This window comes from Martes martes (assembly GCF_963455335.1).
Source record: "Martes martes genome assembly, chromosome: 2".
In the NCBI taxonomy this organism is placed as follows: Eukaryota; Metazoa; Chordata; class Mammalia; order Carnivora; family Mustelidae; genus Martes; species Martes martes.
In genome coordinates, this window is record NC_137889.1 from 194119325 (window position 1) to 194143759 (window position 24435).

The window sequence follows — 24435 nt, forward strand, 5'->3', positions numbered from 1 at the left end:
TTTTGATAAATACCCATGCAGTTTTATTTTTATTTTATTTATTTTTTCCCAGTTTTCCTTTTGGCATGATATTTCTAACTCTCAGATAGGCTGTAAATCCCTTGAAAACAGATTTTGTTCTGAGAAGCTAAGTTGCGAAAGGTCATTTTGTCACAGGAGGAAGAAACCTTCTATCACAACTTCTTGCTGGAATAAACTGGATGAGTCCCATTTATGAGACATACCAGCTTGAGGCCCCAGATGTAACTACTCCTTTTTTTCCTTCTTCCCTGCTTTTGCAAACTTCCGGTAACAAAACAGACAACACTGTGTGGTGACAAACATAGCAGCTGCCACACAGGCCAGCAGGAACCCAATCACATCCAAGGAGTGGTACTGAAACCAGGTGAGGTCATGGGAGGCTGGCCTGAGGTGTTTGGCTCCTTTGTGGCGCATGACAAACTCTATCCAGAAGACTGCTCGATCCAGGGGCTTTATAGGCTGATCATGGTGAATTCTTGATAATCTCATAGCATTCTCTTTGTATCTAAAGCAGAAACATAAAGATACCGACACTGAAAGGAAGTTCATTGCCTAATCGTATAATTCCCATGAAAGGTTTTTGAAAAGTGCCATACAAGTGATTCAAAATACATGTCATAGAATTACAGAAGTAGTATGTTTTTTTATTTGGGTCCGCACTGGAGATTTGGCATATAAATTGGAATTTTCCCATCACCAACTATTCTAAGAAGTGAAAATGGAAGTGCAGTGAGGATAGTTTGACCTTTTCTAACAGAGAAAATGCTATGGGCCCTTGTCACAGCTGTAAATGAGACGGTGGGAATGCACTTATAGCATGATCTCATGAAGCAGCAAAGGGAATTGTGTCATGGTAAGTAAAATGCCACCTCACTGGTCCCTGTGTCTCCACTCTTCTACCCTCTACTCTTCATTTTCCATCATGTAGCCAGTCTGATTTTTGAAACCGATATCAGATCATGGCACTTCCCTGCTCAGAGTTTCCATCTGGCTTCTCATTACCTTTAGAGTAAAATCCAGCTATGGATTTTGGACTATAGGATCTTACAGATACAGCCCCCCAGCAACCTCTCCTCCTGTCACTTTGTCCCATGTATACTCTTTTGTAGGCATAAAGGCCTGCTAGGAGTTCACTGAAGTTGCCAAACATGTCCTCACTTAAGCACCTTTGCACTTTCTGTCTCTCTGCTGGACACTTTTCCCTGCAACACTCCAAAGCAGCTTCTACATCTTGATAATCTATCAAGCTCTGTGTTCCATCTCAGGCTTTTCTGGGTAACACTATCAAAGCACCCTTAGACATTTGGGATGTGTGTGTGTGCGTGCGTGTGTGTGCTGCTCTTTGAAACCTAGAATTCAAAAACATATTTTCCATAATAACATTTAAATATATAACATAAGAAAAATGCACATGGTCTTAACTGAATAGCTCCTCAATTCAAAATTAGCTAGAATATAATTGTGAAGTGGATGTAATAATACACCTACTACTAAGATATTGATATAGGGTATCACATGCTACCCAGAAGGATCCCATCTTCTCTGACCCTTTAAGTCGTCATAGATTAGCTTTTATTATTTATGTATCAGAATAATAAGATAACACTCATTTCCTTTGTCTTTTGTCTAACAGTTGTCAGTTAATTCTATTACTGTATAGCATTCCATTGTTTGGCAATACCACAGAGTATTTCTTCACTTAATGATCAGTGGACATTTGTGTGAACAATTTTTTAGCCATTATTACTAAAGCTGTCCTAAAAATCTTGTGTATTTCTTTAGATTTACATGTTTATACAGTTGTGTTTGTATATAATGTGAAAGTGGAATTGCAGAGAAGAAGGTTATTTAGGGTTGTGATTTCTTTATTGACTGAATTATGTAGAAGTATATTACTTAATTTCAAAAATTTAGAGATGTTTCTGTTATCTTTCTTTTTGACAATTTCTTTTTTTTTTAAGATTTTATTTAATTTGACAGACAGAGATCACAGGTAGGCAGAGTGGCAGGCAGAGAGAGAGGAAGGGAAGCAGGCTCCCTTCTGAGCAGAGAGCCGGATGTGGGGCTCGATCCCAGGACCCTGGGATCATGACCTGAGCTGAAGGCAGAGGCTTGAACCCACTGAGCCACCCAGGTGCCCCTCTTTTTGACAATTTCTAAGTGAATTCCAGTAAGGCTGGACAGTATACTGTTGATGATTTATATTTTCCAAATTTACTCTTGGTGTATAGCCCAGCATATGGTTAATTCCAGTACCTATTCCATTCTTGAAATATACGTATTCTCTGTTGTTTTATATATTATTATGTATATGTATGTTGGATAGGTTATATATCAAATTGAATACTTTAAATCATTCAGGAATTTAGTCATTCCAGAATCTTCTCCGTCCATCCATCCTTCCTTTTTTCCTTTCTTCTTTCTTTCTTTTTTTGTCTTCTTTTTCTATGTTATTGAGAAAGATGTTTGAAAACTCAATATTATGACTGCAGAGTTGTGTATTTGTTTGTTCTTTTGTCTATGTCTGCTGCATTTTGGTATTTTCATCGTAGGTGTCACCAGTTACTAATTTGTGTTGTTTTGACAGATCAGTCTATGTATCGTTATGAAATATGTATCTTTATTTTTGTTAGTGATTCTGGAGTACTGTCTGATAGTCATATAGGCGCAACATCTTTCTAAATGGTTACTGCTAAAATAGATCATTTTCTACCTTTGTACTTAAAATCCTCTTCTACGTTTCTGTTTGAACATGTCTTATAAACAGTATATAGTTTTTAAAATGCATTCTGCCAACCTTCGTCTTTAAATTATGTAATCTGCTTAAGTTTAATGTAAGTGCTGGCATATTTATATTTTTACCTACTGTCTTATTCTCTATTTTCTGTTCTATTTCTCCAACCTGCCTTATATTTCTTTTTCTTTCTTATCTATTTAAAGTATTTTATTAATTCATCGTTCTACCATTTTCTTCTCGATAATACATTTTTCGGTATTTCTTTAGATGATACCTTCCTAATATAAAATTAATACTGATAGTAGTAACAAATACTGAATTTGGGGTTACTGTGCTAGGCACTACAAATTCCCAAACATTATTTTCCTGTGCAATATAGAAAATTTCTTTATTTGTGTTATCATCTTTAAAAAGATTTGTCTTCAAAGGACACAATCAGGAAAGTGAAAAATCAAGTCAACCAGAATGGAAGAAAACATTAACAAATCATCTATCTGTTAATGTGTTATATTCATAACACAAAAAATTATTTAATAAAATGAGACAAAAAATCAAATTTTAAAATTATCGAAGTATTGGAATAGACATTTCCCTAAAGAGGACACATGGATGGCAATTGGTATATGAAAAGATGCTTAATAACTTGGGCTACAAGGGAAATGCTAATCAAGAGCGCAAGAGAGACCACTTCACACCCACTGGGATGTCTAGAATAAAACAGATGATAGAGGCACCTGGGTGGCTCAGTGGGTTAAGCCTCTGCTTTCAGCTCAGTTAGTGATCTTGGGGTCCTGGGATAGAGCCCTTCATCAGGCTCCCTGCTCAGCTGGGAGCCTGCTTCCCCCTCTCTCTCTGTGTGCTTCTCTGCCTACTTGTGATTTCTGTCTGTCAAATAAATAACTAAATAAATCTTTTTAAAAAAGCAGATGATAACAAGTGTTGGTAATGATGTGGAGAACTTGGATCTCCCATACTCAGCTGGTGGAAATGTAAAATGGTGCATCTCATTTGGATATCAATTTGACAGTTCTTTACAGAGTTAATATGTGACCAGCAATTCTACTCCAAGAATTTCCAAAAATTTCCTTTCATTTCCAAAAGAAGTGACAAATTTTGTTCACACAATAGCATATGTAGTAATATTTATAATTCCTAAATGTGGAAATAACCAAAATGTTCATGAACTGATGAATGAATAAATAGATTGTAGTATATCCATACCATAGAATATTATTCAGCAATGCAAAACTACCACATCAGTGAAACTCGAAAACATGCCAAGTGAAAGAAGCCATGTGCAGAAGGCCATAAATTGTATGATTCCATTTGTATGAAATATCCAGAATACAGCAATTAAGAGAGCCAGAAAGTAGATTGTTTACTTAAGGCAAGAGGAATGGGAAATGACTTCTAAGTCATATGCAAATCCTTTTTGGGTTAATGAAAATGTCCCATACTTGGATTATAGTCATGGCTTCATAATTCTGTAACATACTACATGTGTTTGATTTTTGTACTTTAAATATTATGGTACATACATCCCATATTATAAAATATATTAAAATAAAAATCAAAATTAATTCTTGGGCAAAAAGATTTATAGTTTTGGAAATTTTGGTGCTGAGTTGAAAGTTCTTTTACATAACTGCAAATTCTTCATTCTTTCATTCTAGGAATTCTATCATATTTTTAAACACGTGTTCTTACAATTCCATATATAACTTTTGCATTTGCTCATATAGAAAATTGTTGCAGCCCGTTAAAAAGCAACTTTGGAATAAATGTCTGGTTGAAAATAAGGGTAGGTTTAAGATCAGTTGTACATATTAAAATTTCAAAATTAGCTTCTTAAATATAGGATGAAATGCACAGTCATCATTGATAGAAGAACCTATCTCTAAATACTATTAATGAAAAAAAATTATATTACTCACGAAGGGTTATTAATGACCATCTTCAATGCATTGAGCAAATCTGTACTAGACAGTGTGTGGAAATCCAGACTGACAGCTGCTCCCTTGGCCTTCATGTGAGCAATGTTATCAGGTTGATCCGCAAACAAGGGAATGCCCACCATTGGAATCCCATGGTGGATCGCCTCATAGATGCCATTAGTTCCACCGTGAGTTACAAAGGCTTTGGTTTTTGGATGACCTAGGATTGGATGAATCTCAGCGCATTAGTAATTATAATTCTTAGGGGAAAAAAAGAGAGTTTAGCAACATAAGGCACATAATACAATACATATGAAATGACATTAAAATGTCTTTTAGATCCCAGAGCAAGAAGAGCAAAAATTTCCTGGAGAAGTAAGTGAAATGTGAGTTGGTAGTTGTAATTTGAAAAATGGTTACAAGATGGCTGAACAGAGAGATTGAAGGGGAAAATTCTGGAAAGAGAATAGCATGTGCAAAAAACAAAAAAAGAAAAAAAAGAAAAGAAAAGGAGGTGGCATATTAGAACATATTCTCTTAAACGGTAAAGCCACTGAGTTTAACATGTAGAGTGTCAAAGCAACAGGAAGTATGACAGTGGTGGTTCAAGTCAGGGGAAAGAAAGACTGCACTTTATCATGAAATGTGTTATGACTTCATGAAAAAGATTATGGTGTTTTCCTGGAGAAAGTGTAGAGTCAGTGGGAATAATTTTTCATTAGCAGTGAATACCCATGCAGAATGAGAAGATAGGAATAAAGTGGGAAAATCAGGAGACAAAGTGATGATCCATTTAGTTATTAAAAATTTATTGGGAGAGGCAAGATGGTGGAAGAGTAAGGGTCCTCATTTCATCTTGTCCCTGAATTTAGCCAGATAACTATCAAACCATTCTGACCACCTATGAATTCAACTTGAGATGTAAGAAAAGAATTGCTGAAATTCTACAAATAGAAAAGTGGGCACTTTTTGCAAGGTGGGAGGTGCAGATAAATGAATCTGAAGGTATGTTCGGAAGACAAATGGTAGGGGGAGGGAGCGTCCCTAAGCTGGCTACCAGAAAGTAATTTAGCCCTGGAGGGCAAATTCAGACTCTTTAGAAGTCTGTTTCAGGGAGAGATGTCCCTGCCTGAAAGGTGCTCAGGTGGCCAAGTGGGGCAGAATCCTAGGTGGAACAGTGTGGTCTCAGGATCCCTGGGGTCACGGAAGGAACAGGAGTGCCTGAGCTGTAGAATTCCCAATCCATTAGAGGAGAGAAACCAGTTATGTTCAGTAAGACAGGGAGGGGCTCTCAGCGCAGTTCATAAACTGCAAACTGCACCATGATCGGGTGACCATTCTCTGTGTGTGGGATCTCCAAAGGTCAGAATTGTGGTGATCCTCCACATTTCCCTGGGAGGATCAGTGTGGGTGCACACCACACATGTCTGCAGTTGGGCACACACCAAACTGAAAACTGCTTATCCCTGAAGATTTGCTGAAGAGAAGGGGCTGTGATCTTTCAGCTCCAGGGCTGGAGACCAGCATGCAGCCATTTTTATTTTCATCCTCCAAAGAGGCACAGAGGGTCTTCAGTGACCAAAAGCCACATAGAGCAATCAGAAAGCTTACACTGAGCCCAGCCCGTTGTGCAAATCTGCCCAGGCAAAGACACCTGAGAATCAGTGCAGCTGGCCCTTCTCCTAGAAGACCATCAGAAACAACAGGGAACACCCAGTTTTTGGAGCACGGAGGACTATAAAACTACAGCACTGGGAGAAAATATTGTATGGAATTGAGTTTTTTCTCAAGAGTCATTTAACTTTCAGTTTAAAATCTCTTGTTCTTTTATTCCTTTTTTCCTTTTCAACTGGTTTCTTGTTTTATTTTTTTTAAATATTTTTTAATGTGTGTGAGAGAGAGAGACCAAGCAGGGGGGAATTGTAGAGGGAATTGTAGAGAGAGAAGGAGTTTCCATGCTGAGGAGGGAGCCAGATGCAGGGCTCGATCTCAAAATCTGGAGACCACGAGCTGATCCAAAGGCAATAGCTTAAGCGGCTGAGCCACCCAGGCACCCCGACTGGTTTCTTATTTTATCAATTCTTTGTTTTTAAGTATTTTTTTAGCTTTCATTTTTTTAATTTATATTTGAAAGATTTATTCTTCATTTTTAGCTTCCTTTCACTGTTTCAATTTTATTTTTGTTTATATGAGTTTTGCTTTCTTTACAGTTTTGGGATTTAGTGTCTTGTAACAAACCAAAATACACCCAGAACCGAGTGGATCACCATGTTTTGTCCCCCTGGGAGATTATAATCTCCCCCCCCCCCTTTTTTTTTTCTTTTTAGTTTCTGACCTGTTTGGATTTGTCTAGTATGTGTTTCATTTGATTCGAGGTTGATATTTTTTATTTTATTGTCTCATTCTTCCATTCTTCTCTGGGTAAAATGACTAGAAGGAGGACATCACAGCAAAAGAAAGAACCATAGGTGACTCTCTCTGCCACAGATATAATCATAATGGATATAAGTAAAATGCCAGAGCTGGAAATCAGGATAATGATTATAAAGTTACTAAGTGGGCTTGAAAAAAGCATAAAACACACTAGAGAATCTCTTCATGCAGAAATAAAATCTAATCAGGCTTAAATTAAAAATATTTTAACTGAGATGTTATCTAAAATGGATGCTCTTACAGCTAAGGTAAATGAGGCAGAAGAGAGTCAGTGACATAGAAGACAAGATGAAGGATAGGAAGGAAGGAAGCCAGAGCAAAGCAAGAAAAACTACTAATGGACCCAGAGGGTGAAAAGGGGGGATTTGACAAATCAGTGATCCCATAAAACAAAATAATATTAGAGTTTTTGGGGTCCCAGAGGAAGAGGAAGAGAGGTCCATGAGGCATATTTGAGCAAATCATAGCTGAGAATTTCCCTAATCTGGGGAAGGAAACAGGCATTCAAGTCCAGGAGGCACGGAGAACACCACTGGAAATCAATAAAAATAGGTCAACACCTTGATACATAATAATGAAAGTTGCAAATCTCAGAGACAAAAAGAAAATCCTGAAAGCAGCTTGGGACAAGATGTCCATAACCTGCAAAGGTAGAGACATTAGACTCACAGCAGACCCATCCAAGAGACATGGAAAGTCAGAAAAGACTGGCATGATGTATTTAGAGTGCTAAATAAGAAAAATAGGAAACCAAGAATACTTTATCCAGCAAGGCTGTCATTCAAAATAGGAGAGAGCAAAGGCTTCCAGGACAAACAGAAACTCAAGGAATTTCTGATCACTAAACCAGCTCTGAAAGTAATATTAAAGGAGATCCTCTAAGTGAGGAGAGAGTCGAAAAGTAACATAGACCAGAGAGGAACAGAGACAACCTACAGAATCAGTGACTTTACAGGTAATACAATAGCACTAAACTTATATCTTTCAATAGTTACTCTGAATGTAAATGGGCTAAATGGACTAACTGAAAGACACAGAGTATCAGATTACATAAAAAAAGCAAGATGCACTAATATGCTATCTGTAAGAGACACATTTTAGACTCAAAGACACCTTCAGATTGAAAGTGAGGGGGTGGAAAACCATTTTTCATGCTAATGGGCATCAAAATAAAGCTAGGGTGGCAATCCTCATATCAGAAAAATCATATTTTAAACCAAAGTCTGTAGAAAGGGATGAGGAGAAACACTATATCATAATTAAAGTGTCTTTCCAACAAGAAGATCTAACAATTATAAATATGTATGCTTCTAACTTGGGATCAGTGATTTATATAAGTATATTAATAATCAAATTAAAGTAACACATTGATAATAATACAATAATAGGGAATTTCAATATCCCATTCACAGAATTGGACATCTAAGTGAAGATCAAGAAGGAAACAGGGCTTTGGATGACACAGTGGATGAGATGGACTTCACAGATATATACAGAGCATTCCATCTAAAGCAACAGGATACACATTCTTCTCAATTGCACATGGAACATTCTCCAGAATAAATCGCATACAGGGTCAAAATTGTTTTTCAACCAATATGAAAAGATTGGGATTATCCCCGGCATATTTTCAGGGCATGATGCTTTGAACTTGAACTCAATTACAAGAGGATGTTTGGAAGGAACTCAAACATTTGAAAGTAAAAGAGCATTCTACTAAAGAATGAATGGGTCGACCAGGATATTAAAGAAGAATTAAAAAGTTTCATGGAGGGGTGCCTGGGTGGCTCAGTGGGTTAAGCCTCTGCCTCCAGCTCAGGTCATGATCTCAGGGTCCTGGGATCAAGCCCTGCATCGGGATGTCTGCTCCGCAAGCAGGGAACCTGCTTCTCCATCTCTCTACCTGCCTCTCTGCCTACTGATCTCTCTCTGTCAAATAAATTAGTAAAATCTTAAAAAAAAAGTTTCATGGAAACCAATGAAAATTAAAACACAACTGTTCAAAACCTTTAAGATGCAGCAAGGGTGGTCCTACGAGGGAAGTACATAGCAATGCAAGCCTTTTTCAAAAAAAAATTAGAAAGTTCTCAAATATACAAGCTAACTTTAAAACTAGAGAAGCTGGAGGAAGAACAGCAAATAAACCTTACACAAACCAGAAGAAAAATAATGACAATTAGGGCACAAATCAATGAAATAGAAACCAAAAGAGTAGAGCAGATCAATGAAACTAGAAGCTCGTTCTTTCAAAGAGTTAATTACATCAATAAATCCCTAGCCACATCATCAAAAAGAAAGAGAAAGGACCCAAAATAATAAAATCATGAATGAAAGAAGAGACATCATGATCAACACCAAGGAAATACAAATAATTTTAAGTACATATTATGAGCAACTATATGCCAATGAATTAGGCAATCTGGAAGAAATGTCTGCATTTCTGGAAACGTGTAACCTACTAAAACTGAAAGAAGAAGAAATAGAAAATGTGAACACACTGATAACCAGGAAGGAAACTGAAATAGTAAGAAAAAATCTCCCAACCAACAAGAGACGAGAGCCAATGGCTTCCCAGGGGAATTCTACCAAACATTTAAAGAAGAAATAATACCTATTCTTCTGAGGCTGTTTCAAAAAATAGAAATGGAAGGAAAACTTCTGAACTTATTTTATGAGGCCAGCATTACCTTGATCTCCAAACCAAAGGCCCCACCAAAAAGGAGAATTACAGAGCAATACCCCTGAGGAACATGGATGCAAAATTTCTCACCAAGATACTAGCCAATAAGATCCAACAGTGCATTAAAAGGATTACTCACCACAACGAAGGCAGACTTATTACTGGGCTGCAAGGGTGGTTCTGCACTCACAAATCAAGCAGTGCAATACATCACATTAATAAAAGAAAGGGCAAGAACCATATATGTCCCTCTCTATTGATGCAGAAAAAATATTTGACAAAACACAGTATGTTTCTTTTTTTTTTTTTTTAAAGATTTTATTTATTTGACAGAGATCACAAGTAGGCAGAGAGTCAGGCAGAGAGAGAGAGGAAGGGAAGCAGGCTCCCTGCTGAGCAGAGAGCCTGACGCGGGGCTCGATCCCAGGACCCTGAGATCATGACCTGAGCCGAAGGCAGAGGCTTTAACCCACTGAGCCACCCAGGCGCCCCCACAGTATGTTTCTTGATTAAAACTCTCCACAGTGTAGGCATAGAGGAAACCTATCTCTACATCATAAAAGCCATCTATGAAAAGCCCACAGTGAATATCATTCTCAATGGGGGGGGGGAACAGAGCTTTTCCTCTGAGGTCAGGAATATGACAGGGATCCCCACTCCCACCATTTTTTGTTCAACATAGTACTGGAAGTCCTAGCCTCAGCAGTCAGACAACAAAAAGAAATAAAATGCATTCAAATTGGCAAAGGAGAAGTCAGACTGTCACTCCGCTGATGACATGATACCTTATGTGGAAAACCCCAAACACTCTATCTCCAAATTGCTGGAACTGATGGAGGAATTCAACCACGTGGAAGGAAATAAAATCAATGCACGGAGAGCAGTTGCATTTCTTTACACTAAGAATGAGACAGAAGAAAGAGAAATATTGGGGTCTATCCTATTTAAAATTGCACCCAAAACCATAAGACACATTGGAATAAACCTAACCAAAGCGGTAAGGGACCTGTACACTAAAAATTACAGAATACTTGTGAAAGAATTTGAGGAGTACACAAAGAAGTGAAAAAATATTCCATCCTCATGGACTGGAAGAATAAATATTGTTAAAAAGTCTATGGTACCCAGAACAATCTACACGATCTGTGCAATCCTGACCAAAACACCATCAACAATTTTCAAAGAGCTGGTACAGATAATCCTAAAATTTGTATGGTTCCAGAAAAGACCCAAAATGTTGAAAAAGAATTGTTGAGAGAGGAATGTTGAAAGGAATATTGAAGAAAGGACTGTTGAAAAAGAAAACCAAGGTTGGTGGCATCACAATTCTGGACTTCAAGCTCTATTACAAAACTGTAATCATCAAGACAGTGTGACATTGGCACAAAAAGAGATACTTAGATCAATGGCAAAGAAGAGAGAACCCCAAAAGGAACCCTCAACTTTATGACCCACTAATCTTTGACAAAGCAGGAAAGAATATCCAATGAAAAAAGGACAGTCTCTTCCATCGATTGTGCTAGGAAAATTGGACAGCCATATGTAGAAGAATGAAACTGGACTATTTCTTACACCATGCACAAAGATAAACTCAAAGTGGATGAAAGACCTAACTGTGAGTCAGGAATCCACCCAAATTCTAGAGAACACAGGTAGCAACCTCTTCAACCTCAGCCACAGCAACTTCTTGCTAGACATGTCTCCAACGGCAAGGGAAAGAAAGCAAAAATGAACTGTTGGGACTTCATCGAGATAAAAAGTTTCTGCACAGCAAAGGAAACAGTCAACAAAACTAAAAGGCAACCTACCGAATGGGAGAAGATATTTGCAAATGACATATTAGATAAAGGGCTGATATCCAAGATCTATAAAGAACTACATCAACACCCAAAAAACAAATAATCCACTCAAGAAATGGGCAGAAGACATGAACAGACATTTCTGCAAAGAAGACATGAAAATGGCCAACAGGCACATGAAAAAATGCTTAACATCCCTTGGCATCAGGGAAATACAAATGAAAACCACAGTGAGATACCACCTTACACCAGTCAGAATGGCTAAAATTAACAAGACAGGAGACAACAAATGTTGGTGAGGATGTGGAGAAAGGGGAACCCTCTTACACTGTTGGTGGGAATGCAAGCTGGTGCAGTCACTCTGAAAACTATCATGGAGGTTCCTCAGGATGTTAAAAACAGAGCTACCTTATGACCCAGCAATTGCACTTCTAGGTATTTGCCTCAAAGATACAAATGTATTGACCTGAAGCAGCACTGCTATAACCCCCAGTGTTTATAGCAGCAATGTCCACAATAGCCAACCTGTAGAAAGAGCTGAGATATCCACAGACAGAGGAGTGGATAAAGATAATGTGGTATATTTATGCAATGGAATATTAACCATCAGAAAGGTTGAATACTTACCATTTACATTGACAGGGATGGAACTGGAGGGTATTATGCTGAATGAAATAAGTCAATCAGAGAAAGGCAATAATCTTATGCTTTCACCCATATGTGAAATATAAGAAACAGCACAGAGGATCATAGGAGAAGGAGGGAAAACAGAAAGGAAAGAAATCATACAGGGAGACAAACCTATGGTTTGTCCCTTTAGGGGCATACTAAGGGTTGCTGGAGGGTAGGTGGATGGGGGATGGGGTAACTGGGTGATGGACATTAGGGAGGGCACTTGATGTGATGAGCAGTGGGTGTTATATGCAATTGATAAATTATTGAACAGTACAACTGAAACTAATGATGCACTCTATGCTGGCTATTTGAATTTAAATTAAAAATTTAAAAAAATTTACCCTTGAGAAGTAATTACACCTGAAATAAAGATACTTTGATTCTGGCCATAAGGAATGTGACTGTGTATAATAACATGCCGTATCTGATCTTTGTCCCCCTAGCACTGCAAAATAAATGTAAGGAAGGTAAGATTTGTTTTGGGATTTTTCAATAATAAATATTCAATCAATTTGCTTCTTGATAACTCTTATCATTTTGTTTAGCATTAGTTTTAATTTAGTGTTCTCCAGATTCTTACCAAGAAGGTCATTCTGGGGGAGCCACTCATAGAGCCGAGTATTTGGTCCTAAGTTGTCTGGTTTCTTGCCAGCAAATCTCCATAGAACCTGTTAAAGAAAATCCCTTATTTCATGAGTTGAAACTTTGAAGTTATAGCATATTAGAATTTTAAGAAATTAAGAGATAATCTAGTTAGACCTCTTTCACTGACTGATACAAATAAGGACAAAAATACTAAAAATGAGACTACCAAAATGCTGGTATAATAAAATACCCACATTTTAAACTTATTTTTACATTCAATCAGGTATGAATGTAATCATGATGTTTCACACATAGAGATTAGACAAATGAGATTAACAGCGACAAATATAAGTATTTAAGAAATGTTTAGGTAGTTATAAATCTAGTGCAAACAACTTGGAAATTACTAAGATTTACACATTTGTTTTGTTTTATCTATTATAATTGCTATCATCTTCCAATGTAATATTACCTATTTATTTCATTTGAAGTGTTACAGGAGGGAGGTCATGTATATCCACTTGTTCCATATGTTATTTTATTAGAATTTTACATCTTTTGATATACAAAAAAGCTAAGTATGCCATCTGTTGTTTGTGAGAAATAAATATTTCTGCTTACCAGAGATTTTTTAATATAAATAACTTCTCTTAGTACATATACTTTCTTTTACATTACTAATTATTAGGCACTACCTCCAAGAAAAAGGTAATTTTTTACATGAATCCTGATTATTATTACTATTTCTTGATTTGGAAATTCTTTAAATGTTACAAAGAAGAGCCTGTTGGAACTTCAGAAATAAAAGTGCAGCTGTTGAAAGACATCCCAAACTGTGATGATGCTACATTTTATTTAACCGATTGTTAACCCTTCAGTGATGCAGTACAAAACATTGATAGCATGGATTAATATGAGTTCTATATCCAAGCAATCTCCATTCCCAGTACCAAAATAGATTGATTTCAGAATTCCCCTGGAATCCACAGAAACTGGATGATGGTTTACATTGGTTAACACATATTTGTTATGCAAATGTTCAAGTAACTTTAGATATTAAGCAAACATTAGCATAAAGAGAAACTGTATCAGTAAACCAAAAAGTAGTTCACAAACACCCAAATACTCCAGGTGTTTTCTATATATCGGAAAATAATTTACTACTATATTTTATGTAAAAAGAGGAACCTGAAACTTTCCCTTCCTAGGCTTGTTTCTGGTTGACTCCTTAATATATTTCCATTTCCTTCCTTAATCAGGAGGAGTTACTATTCTGCTAAGTTAAAGTCCTTTTGGAACCACATATTACTAAGTACAGGGTCACCTAGAGGGGTGGACTCATCTCCTCCCTTTTCATTTATTTTACTCTTAACAGAGTCCACTCCACCATTCGTGTCAGTTTTTCTCTTTCCCTGAATCACTTAGGCTGGGCGGTTGCCAAAACATAGCTTGGTGAGCCTTGGCCACCCTTTCTCTGAACAGTAAACTGAGTAGGCTTTTCTCAAAAATTTAGTGGGAGGAAAAGAAACCTGGATTACTCCATGAGCATAAACTGCATGGTGTTTTCAGACTTTTATTAGTTCCTGCTTAACATAACTGTTGAAATTCAACTCCTTTCCGAGAACATCTATGTGTTTTTCAGTGCCCTTGGAAATCCTGTAAGGAGAAGGAGGGAATGACAGGGCAGAATTTGGTGATTTCTGTATCTGCCCACGATACATTATAATAGCAAACGTTACACTGTATCTCCTAAATATATACCTCCTAAATATATTTCTTTCTGATCTCAATGTTAATGCCAAAGTTATTATCAAAACACCTTCTGTACTACTTTACCATCTGCCATGTATATTTTGCTCATATCTGAGATAAATTGGAGCTATCATCATGGTTTCCATGCCATGAAGGAAACGGTAAACAAACTCTTTACACAGTTTAACACTCATTAAGTAGTTGTATAGGACTCAGTTACTTTATCTAACCTTTTGTGGAATCTGTGCAAGGGCTGATGCGATCACATTGGCTTTTTCCTCTGGCAGGTTAGTGACCATAGACCCTAGTGTAAACACCACAATACCATTTTCTCCAGAGTTCTGGACAAACTCTTCCATTTCCTGTGAAGAAAAAAATTGTTCCATTACAAAAGAGGAACACCACAGCAAACACTATTAAACAAATTTCTACAGGGGTGCCTGGGTGGCTTAGTCAGTTAAGTATCTGACTCTTGATTTTATCTCAGGTCTTGATCTCAGGGTTGGGCGATTGAGCCCTGAGTCTGGCTCTACACTCAGGGGAGAATCTGCTGGGTCTTCTCTCTCTCCCTCTGCTCCCCTCCCCTATTACCCAGCTCTCTCTCAAATCAATAAATCTCAAAAAAAAAAAAAAATCTTCAAACTGCGAAAGAGAGATACCAAATAGTATCAGGAGTTATTAGAGTAATGTCTGTTTTTATATGTAAATTGTGGTGAAATACACAAAAAAATTACCATTTTAACTATTCCTGGGTATGCAGTCAATAATGTCTATATTTGCACTGCTGGGTAACCAATCACCAGAACTTTTTCATCTTGCTAAACTATAATTCTGTGCCCATTATATAACAATTCCTCATTCCCTCCTTCACCATCTTTAGCAACCATCATTATACTTTGCATTTCTATGAATCTGACTAATCTGCATACCTCGCATATCAGTGGAATCATACTGTATCTGTCTTTTGTGATTGCTCCCTTTCCCTTTCTGTAACATCCTGGAGCTTTTCCACTTTAGAGTATGTGTTCAACGTTTCTTCTGTTTTATGACTAATATTCCATTATTTGTAAATACATTATATTTATGGATTTATCTGTCCCTGGACACTTGTGTTAGACTGAATAGAACTTTCGCCAGTTTTACCTCAGGATTTAGACTTTGAGAAAGTTACCATACACGCTTAAACATTTTGCATTCAAAATTGGTATTAGGTTAACCCTCAAATAAGATCTTAGTTTCATGTTATTACCAATAAAAAGGTGGACAATGAGATGTTGAAGAGACCATAAAATCATTCAGTAAGGGATGCTTGTTTTTCTTACATCTTAAAGGTACAATATCAACTTAAAACATATTACTTTATTGCTTTCTTTCATAAAGTATCATCTTATACACTAAAAGAATTATTTTGCAATTTTATGCTATGAATATTTTTCAGGTATAAGTGGTAGAAATAATTTGGTCCTTATTAAATATGCAGAATTTGTGGTCCTTATTATATACAAAATGTAGTTTTTTCTATGCTGATTATGTTGAAAACCATGTTTCCCCAATGATTTTTTTTTTAAGATTTTATTTATGTGTTTGTCAGAGGGAGAGAGCACAAGCAGGCAGAGTGGCAGGCTGAGGCAGAGGGAGAAGCAGGCTCCTGCTGAGCAAGGAGCCAAAAGCAGGAGTCTATCCCAAGACCCTGGGATCATGATCTGAGCAGAAGGCAGCCGCTTAAGTGACTGAGCCACCCAGGCATCCCTCCCCTAATGATCTTTACTGAGATTTTATCCAGCCTTGGTGTGTGGCAGAAAACACTTGTTCTCATAGGCTAAGCAAACCCATTAATGCTCTAAGATGTCAAGGCTTGGGATCTCAAATGAGGAATTTTGCAAATGTTGGAGTGACAGCAAAGTGAACATTGGATTTGACTGCAGATATTGTTGGGACAAGCAAACATTGTTGAGGAATGATATTTCTTTTTTTTTTCTGAATTTTTTAAATTTTGATAAACATATAATGTATTTTTATCCCCAGGGGTACAGGTCTGTGAATTGCCAGGTTTACACATTTCACAGCACTCATCATAGTCCATACCCTCCCCAATGTCCATATCCCCACCACCCTCTCCCATCCCTCCTCCCCCCAGCAACCCTCAGTCTGTTTTTTGAGATTGAGTCTTTTATGGTTTGTCGAGGAATGATATTTCTAAGTAGAATACTGGTTAAATGCCTCAGAGCAAATAAAACAAAAGAGATAAGAATCAGTTACCTTAGGCAGGGGTTTGGCAGGTTTACAGTGGAGTCCTCCAACAAACTCAAAATTTGGTAGAAGGGGGCGAGGAAATTCAAAATCCCAGTAGGTTCGAATGAGCCATATTTGAGCCTTCCTCCTTAACTCAGATAATGTAGTGGGTCTTCCTGAAGGGGGAAAAGAAACCACATCACATTAGTAAGAGAAAGGAGAAAAACCATATGATCATTTCCATATATGCAGAAAAAGCATTTGACAAGGATACACATCTATTCATGATAAAAACTCGCATCAAAGTTGGTTTAGAAGGAACACACCTCAACAAAATAAAGGCCTTATATGGAAAACCCACAGTGACTATCATATTCAATGAGGAACAACTGAGAGCTTTCCCCCCAAAGTCAGGAACAAGACAAGAATGTCCACTCTTATGACTTTTATTCAACATAGTACTATATGTTCTGGCTATTCCAATCAGACAACAAAAAGAAAGAAAATCCATTCAAATTGGTAAGGAAGAAGCAAAACTTTCACTATTTGCAGATGGCATGATATTGTAGAAAACCATAAAGAGTTAGTATCCAAAATATATAAAGAACTTATACAACTCAATACTCCAAAACCAAATAATCCAATTAAAAAAAGGATAGAAGACATGAACACACATTTCTCCAAAGAAGACATACACTTGACCAAAAGACACATGAAAAGATGCTCAACACCGCTCATCATCAGGGAAATACAAATCAAAACTCCAATGAGATATCAGCTCACATTTTTCAGAATGGCTAAAATCAAAGCCACAAGAAACAAGTGTGGAGGTTTCTCAAAAAGTTAAAAATTGAAGTACCTTTTGATTCAGCAATTGCACTACTGGGTATTTACCCAAAGCATACAAACATACTTATTCAAAGGGATACAGAAACATTGGGGTCAATGTTTATGGCAGCATTATCTACAATAACCAAATTATGGAAACAGCTTAAGTGCTCATCAGCTGATGAATGGCTAAAGAAGAAGTGGTATATTTATATAATGAATATTATTCAGCCATAAAAAAAGAATGAGAGCTTGGGGCACCCAGCTGGCTCAGTTGGTTAAGCATCCAACTCTTGGTTTTGGCTCAGGTCCTGATCTAGTGGTCGTGGGATGGAGCCCCAAGTGGGGCTCTGTGCTCAGTGTGGAGTATACTTCAGATTCTCTTTCTCTCTTTATCCCTCTCTCTCTCTCAAATAAAGAAATAAAATATTTTTTAAAAAATGAAATCTCACAATTTGCAATGACATGGATGTAGCTAGAGAGTATTATGCTAAATAAAATAAGTCAATCAGAGAAAGACAAATACCATATGATTTTACTCATATGTGGAATCCAAACACAAAAGAATCCAAACAAAAAAGCAAAAGGCAAAGAGAGAGAGAAAGAGAGAGACCACCATAAAATAGACTCTTCACTCTAAAGAACAAAGTGTGTTACTAGAGGCACCGTGGGTTAAGTGGATGGGTTTAATAGGTGATGAGGGATTAAGGAGAACACTTCGGATGGGCACAGAGTGATGTGCAGAATTGTTGAATAACTATATTGTACACCTGAAACTAATAGAACAGTCTGTTAACTATACCAGAATTAAAATGAAAATTAAAATTGATGTCAGGATATAAAATCAATGCAGAAACCAGTTGCATCTTTATACACCAACAACAAGACAGAAGAAAGAGAAATTAAGGAGTCAATCCCATTTACAATTGCACTCAAAACCATAAGATACCTAGGAATAAACCTAACCAAAGAGGCAAAGAATCTATACTCAGAAAACTCTAAAGTACTCATGAAATAGAGGAAGACACAAAGAAATGGAACAACGTCCCACGCTCATGGATTGTAAGAACAAATATTGTGAAAATGTCTCTGCTACCTAGAGCAATCTACACATTTAATGCAATCCCTATCAAAATACCATCAATTTTTTACCAAAGAAATGGAACAAATAATCTTAAAATCTATATGGAACCAGAAAAGTCTCCAAATAGCCAGCAGAATGTTGAAAAAGAACGTAAAAGTTGGTGGCATAACAATTCCAGACTTCAAGCTCTATTACAAAGCTGTCATCATCAAGACAGTATGGTACTGGCACGAAAACAGACACATAGATCAATGGGACAGACTAAAGAGCCCAGAAATAGACCCTCGCCTCTATGGTCAACGAATCTTTAACAAAGCAGGAAAGAATGTCCAATGGAAAAAAGACAGTCTCTTCAACAAATGGTGTTGGGAAAATTGGACGGCCACTTGCAGAAGAATGAAAATGGGTCATTTCCTTACACCACACACAAAAATAGACTCCAAATGGATGAAAGACCTCAATGTGAGAAAGGAATCCATCAAAATCCTTGAGGAGAACACAGGCAGCAACCTCTTTGACCTCAGCCGCAGCAACTTCTTCCTAGAAACATCACCAGAGGCAAGGGAAACAAGGGGAAAATGAACTATTGGGGATTTATCAAGATCAAAAGCTTTTGCAGAGAGTTGAATGGATAAAGAAGATGTGATATATATATATATATATATATATACACACACACACACACACATATATATCTATATCAATCAAGATTGATATATATATCAAGAAGATGTGAGATATATATGTATATATACATATATATATATCAATCACATCTTCTTTATATATATATATAATGGAATATTATCCAGCCATCAAAAGAAATGAAATCTTGCCATTTGCAATGGCGTGCATGGAACTAAAGGATAGTATACTAAGCAAAATAAGTCAATCAGAGAAAGACAATAATCATGTGACCTCTCTGATATGAGGAATTTGAGAGAAGAGGTGGGGGCTTGGGGGGGCTTAGTGATGGAAGAAATGAAACAAGATGGAATCAGGAGGGAGAAAAACCAGAAGAGACTCTTAATCTCATGAAACAAACTGAGGGATGCTGGTGGGTGGAGAGGTAAGGATAGGGTGGCTGGGTTATGGACATTGGGGAGGGTATATGCTATGTTGAGTGCTGTGAAGTGTGTAAGACTGACGATTCAGACCTGTACCCCTCTGGCAAATAATACATTATATGTTAAAAAAATATTAAAACTTGGTAGAAAAATAAGAGTAAATAAATAAATAAGTTAAAAAACCCTACAACAAGCAACAGGTAGAGGAAATGAGAGTAATGTATTGTGAATATACTAGGGTATTTTCTGAAAGGAGTTTGGAATAATTTATTGAAAAATGTTTAAAAGTATTTGTAGTTTGATAATAGAACACATATATGATACAAATATGTATAATGATGCAAATATATATTTACATTCTTATATATGTTGTTCATATGTATATATGAAAGACAATGGTAAGTCTCATTTTTAACATCACAGTAGTACATTCACAATCATAAAACAATTATTAAACCTAAGCCACTATCAAATTAAATGTACATTTATTTCCTTTGAAATGCTGCAAAAGTAACAGATGCAAATGTAAACAATTATTTGAGTTCCCCAATCAATTAAGCAATGAAAACACCTTCCTTAGAGTACTCAGTCTCATTTCTATAATATAGCAAGTTATTCCCTTGATCCTAGATTTTCCAAGAAAACTGTGAAGTTTTGAAGTATGACTTGACTCCTTGTACTTATCATTGTCCTTAGTTCACATTAGGATCATAATAATAAAATATATATATATATTTATAATATTATTATATTATATTATATTATATATTATTATATTTTATTATATTATAATTTATAATATATAATATATAATATATATTATTTATATATAAATATTATATATAATATATATTATATATTATTTATAATATAATATATTGTATTATATATAAATATTATATATAATATATATAATATATTATTTATAATATATTATAAATTATAATAATATATATTATATATAATAATATATTATTGCATTATTATTATTAAATAATATTTGCAAATAATAGCTGGAATATTTTCATCAAGTATGGAAATAGATATGTGCAGTATTAATTTTGACTCATTCTTTCTTTAGTGGAGTAACATAGTTTTCAAAAAAGTGAACTATTAATGTGTATGTGGAATCTTCAACAAGATTTTAGGCCTTTAAATCATGATTTATAAGCCCTGATGAAAGAATTTGTGATCATTAGAAAATTCTTATTATAGGTTCCTGAGTCTGGGATAGAGCCAGTATTTCTTCCAGTTGTGATGGAATCTTTCAGGTAATATGAAAAAATTTTTATTTTTAAATTAAAAAAGGGAAACATGTGGAAATAATATCCTCAATACTCTATAGACAGTTGTACTAGAAATATGTGACTCCTCAATTAACATCTCTGCTTTCATCAAGATAGTGAAATTTCTAATGTCCTTTTTTAAAAAAGATTTTATTTATTTTACAGAGAGAGAGAGCAGAAGCAGGGGAAGAGGCAGGCAGAGCAAGAGGGAGGCACAGGCTCCCTGCTGAGAGAGAGCCGAGTTCAGGGCTCAATCCAAGGACCCTGGGATCATGACCTGAGCAGAAGGCAGACGCTTAAACCACTGAGCCACCCAGGAACCCCTCTAATGCCTTTTTTTTTTTTTTCAAATGGGAAAAGTAAAGTAAAATGTATATGTAGGAAATAGGCACCGCAGAGAGGATTTTTAAGGCAGTGAAACTACTCTGATATAATAGTGGTGTATACATATCGTTATAAACTTGCTAAAACCTACAGAATATACACCACCAAAAGTGAACTCCACTATAAATTATAGACTTTGGATGGATAATAATGTGTCAATGTAGGTTCATCAGTTGTAACAAATGTACCACTCTGGTGGGGGATGCTGATAATGCGGGACCTTATGCATGTGTGGGGGCAAGGGTTATCTGGGAAATCTTGACTCCATATGCTGTCATTTAAAATTATTCTAAAAAGTAAAGCATATCAAAAGTAATATTTTCAACCTGTATTTAATAAATAACAAAGGAACTTTAAAACACTTTTTCCAGAAAAAGTAAAAAAAAATTAAGTATTACAAACACACAATAAATAGATATGTAATTGCTTCAAGAAATCCTTAGTGCTTTAATTTGTGGTTATTGAATTCCTGGCGTGTAATGTACTCACTAATGGATGACACAGTTGGAACTGGTCCTGTCATATAAGTCTTTCCATTATATTTATGAGATTGGAAGATCATTTTATATTATCCTTTCATCATTTCATTTATAAAAGACAAATTCCTCTGACTTAATACAAACTCACCTTCCTAGGCACTGGGAATTAAGACTTTGTGTCACCAACTAGAAACATGACTTACCTAGTACTTCACTGTAAAACTGATCCCAACTCTTCTCATTAAATGTTTGGAACCAAAAGTCAAAATAAAGCACATATATCATATTTTTTACTCTCTCCATGAATGTCATTTGATCACTTAATTCTGACAAAATAACAGGCACATAGGATGGAGGGAAAGAAAGTCCTCCACTTTTTTTTTCGAATTCATAGCCAGGAGAGAAGCGAAGACTGTACACTAAAGGTATTTTAAGTAGCTCGGCCAGCAGCTCACCACAGGGTCCAACAGTATCTGCAAGAATGACATCAAACCTCGATTCTTGTAGTTTTGTCATGAGCTTCCTGTTCAAAACCACATCTTCACAGAGCTTTTGAATAGAGTCAGAAAACATCCACAACATTTCTTGCATTTGTGAAAAATATGTCCAAAATGTATCTCTTGGCAAGTTATATATCCATATATCGAGCATTTTTCTGAATAAATCCTTAAAGTCATCTTTAAGTATGGATGCAGGGAAAATCTCATATTTGATAGCAGATGATTTGCTCGGATCAACAAGAATGGAAGCTGAAGATGTCAGAACAGTCACTTCGTGACCTCTCTGGACAAGTTCATCGAGGATTGTCTTTATGTTGATCCAGTGGCTATATTCTGTGGGCCACACCAGCACCTTTCCACAACTCCCAGAGCTGAAGTAACAACTCAGCTGTAGCAGCAGAAGAACGGAAATCCACTTCGTAGACATCCTGGCGGAATGCAATGCTTCTTTGCAAATTCTTGTTTCCTTGTCCCATTGCTTGTATTTATAGTCAAGGAGAAATCACTCAGTAAGTTAAAGTATAACTCTCACATTTCAAAGTAAACAGATTATGTGAACAGTCAGATTATTTGGATGGCAAACGGAAAGGGGTACAGGCAGATGATTTCATCTGTACACAAATGTTTAATATTTGTTTGATGCTTATAAGTTCTACCATCTAGCTAAGAGCCAATGACCTAACATGTGCAATTCACCTATCTTATGTAATATATTTTGGAAGAATGTCAGTGACAGTGGTGAGAGGTCACTGTCTACAGTTCCAGTGACAGAAGAATTAAAGTTATTTTACAGGTGAATATTATTTCTTGGATATGATGGTTCAAGAGATTTTTGTTTTGCTTTGTTCATAAAAATTTGGTTGACATGTAATTTATATGCTATACAACTGTCAGATTTTAAGTGTACAATTCAGTGGTTCATAGTATATTCACAGAATTGTGCAACCACCATGATGATCAATTTTAGAGCCCTTTTGTCACCCCAAATGGGAACTTTTACCCTCTAATGAAACTGCATTTTCTTCATCTCCCAGCCTTAGTCAACATTTTATCTACTTTTTGTCATATTTACCATCTGTTCTGTGCATTTCATATAAATGAAATTATACAACATGTTGTCTTTTGTGACTGGCTCCCTTAATTAGCACAATGTTTTATGTTAGGAATTTGTTTTCTGACTTTATTGAGATAGCATTATTATTACATTGTGCATGTTTAAGGTGTACAACATGCTGACTTTCTTCCCTTATATACTGTGAAATGTTTGCACCACAGGATTATTTAACACATCCATCACCTCATGAATTTGTGTGTGTGTGTGTGTGTGTGTGTGTGTGTGTGTGGTGAGGGCTTTTTAAAAATCTTTTTTTTTATTACTATTTTTTAAAAGCATAGTTAACACACAATGTTACATTAGTTTCAGTTTACAACATAGTGACTCAGCAAGTCTCTCTGGTATGTCATTCTCACAAGTGTAGATTCCATTTGTCAGTACACAACTATTACAATAACTTTGACTATATTCCTTATGTTGTACCTTTTATCCTCCTGACATTCATTGAATAACTGGAAGCCTGTATCTCCCACTCTCCTTACCCATTTTGCTTTCCCTCTCTTGGTTTTTTGTTTTGTTTTGTTTTGTTTGTTTGTTTGTTTGTTTGTTTGTTAGCAACAGTCAGTTCTCTGTATTGATGAGTCTTTCTGCTTTTGTTCTTCTTTTTTGGGGGTTCCATATGTAAGTGGTACCATAAGATATTTGTCTTTCTCCCTCTGACTGACTTCTCTTAGCTAATACTCTCTCAGTCTGTCCATGTTATCACAAATGGTAAGTCAACATTATTATTTTTTACAGTGGAATAATATTACATTGTCTACATATACTCCATCTTCTTTATCCATTGATTCATTAATGGACACTTGGGTTGCTTCCATATGCTGGCTATGGCAAATAATGCTACA

At 36.1% G+C, this 24435-nt stretch overlaps 1 protein-coding gene across 2 annotated transcripts; it reads right to left on the reverse strand.

The window, feature by feature from the left end:
* Nucleotides 1-16: 16 nt before the first annotated feature.
* On the reverse strand, nucleotides 17-22930 carry LOC308339095 (UDP-glucuronosyltransferase 2B31-like). 2 transcript variants are annotated; one of them, XM_080797481.1, is made up of 6 exons: nucleotides 22180-22930; nucleotides 16876-17024; nucleotides 14847-14978; nucleotides 12860-12947; nucleotides 4693-4912; nucleotides 17-526 (listed from the first exon to the last, which is right to left on the reverse strand). In XM_080797481.1, exons 1-6 carry the CDS (start codon nucleotides 22901-22903, stop codon nucleotides 247-249), a joined length of 1593 nt encoding a protein of 530 aa, XP_080653607.1. In that variant the 5' UTR covers nucleotides 22904-22930; the 3' UTR covers nucleotides 17-246. The 2 variants fall into 2 exon arrangements, with proteins under 2 accessions (XP_080653607.1, XP_080653608.1); XM_080797482.1 differs by lacking the exon at nucleotides 4693-4912 and having other exon boundaries at nucleotides 22180-22929.
* Between the last annotated feature and the right edge of the window lie 1505 nt (nucleotides 22931-24435).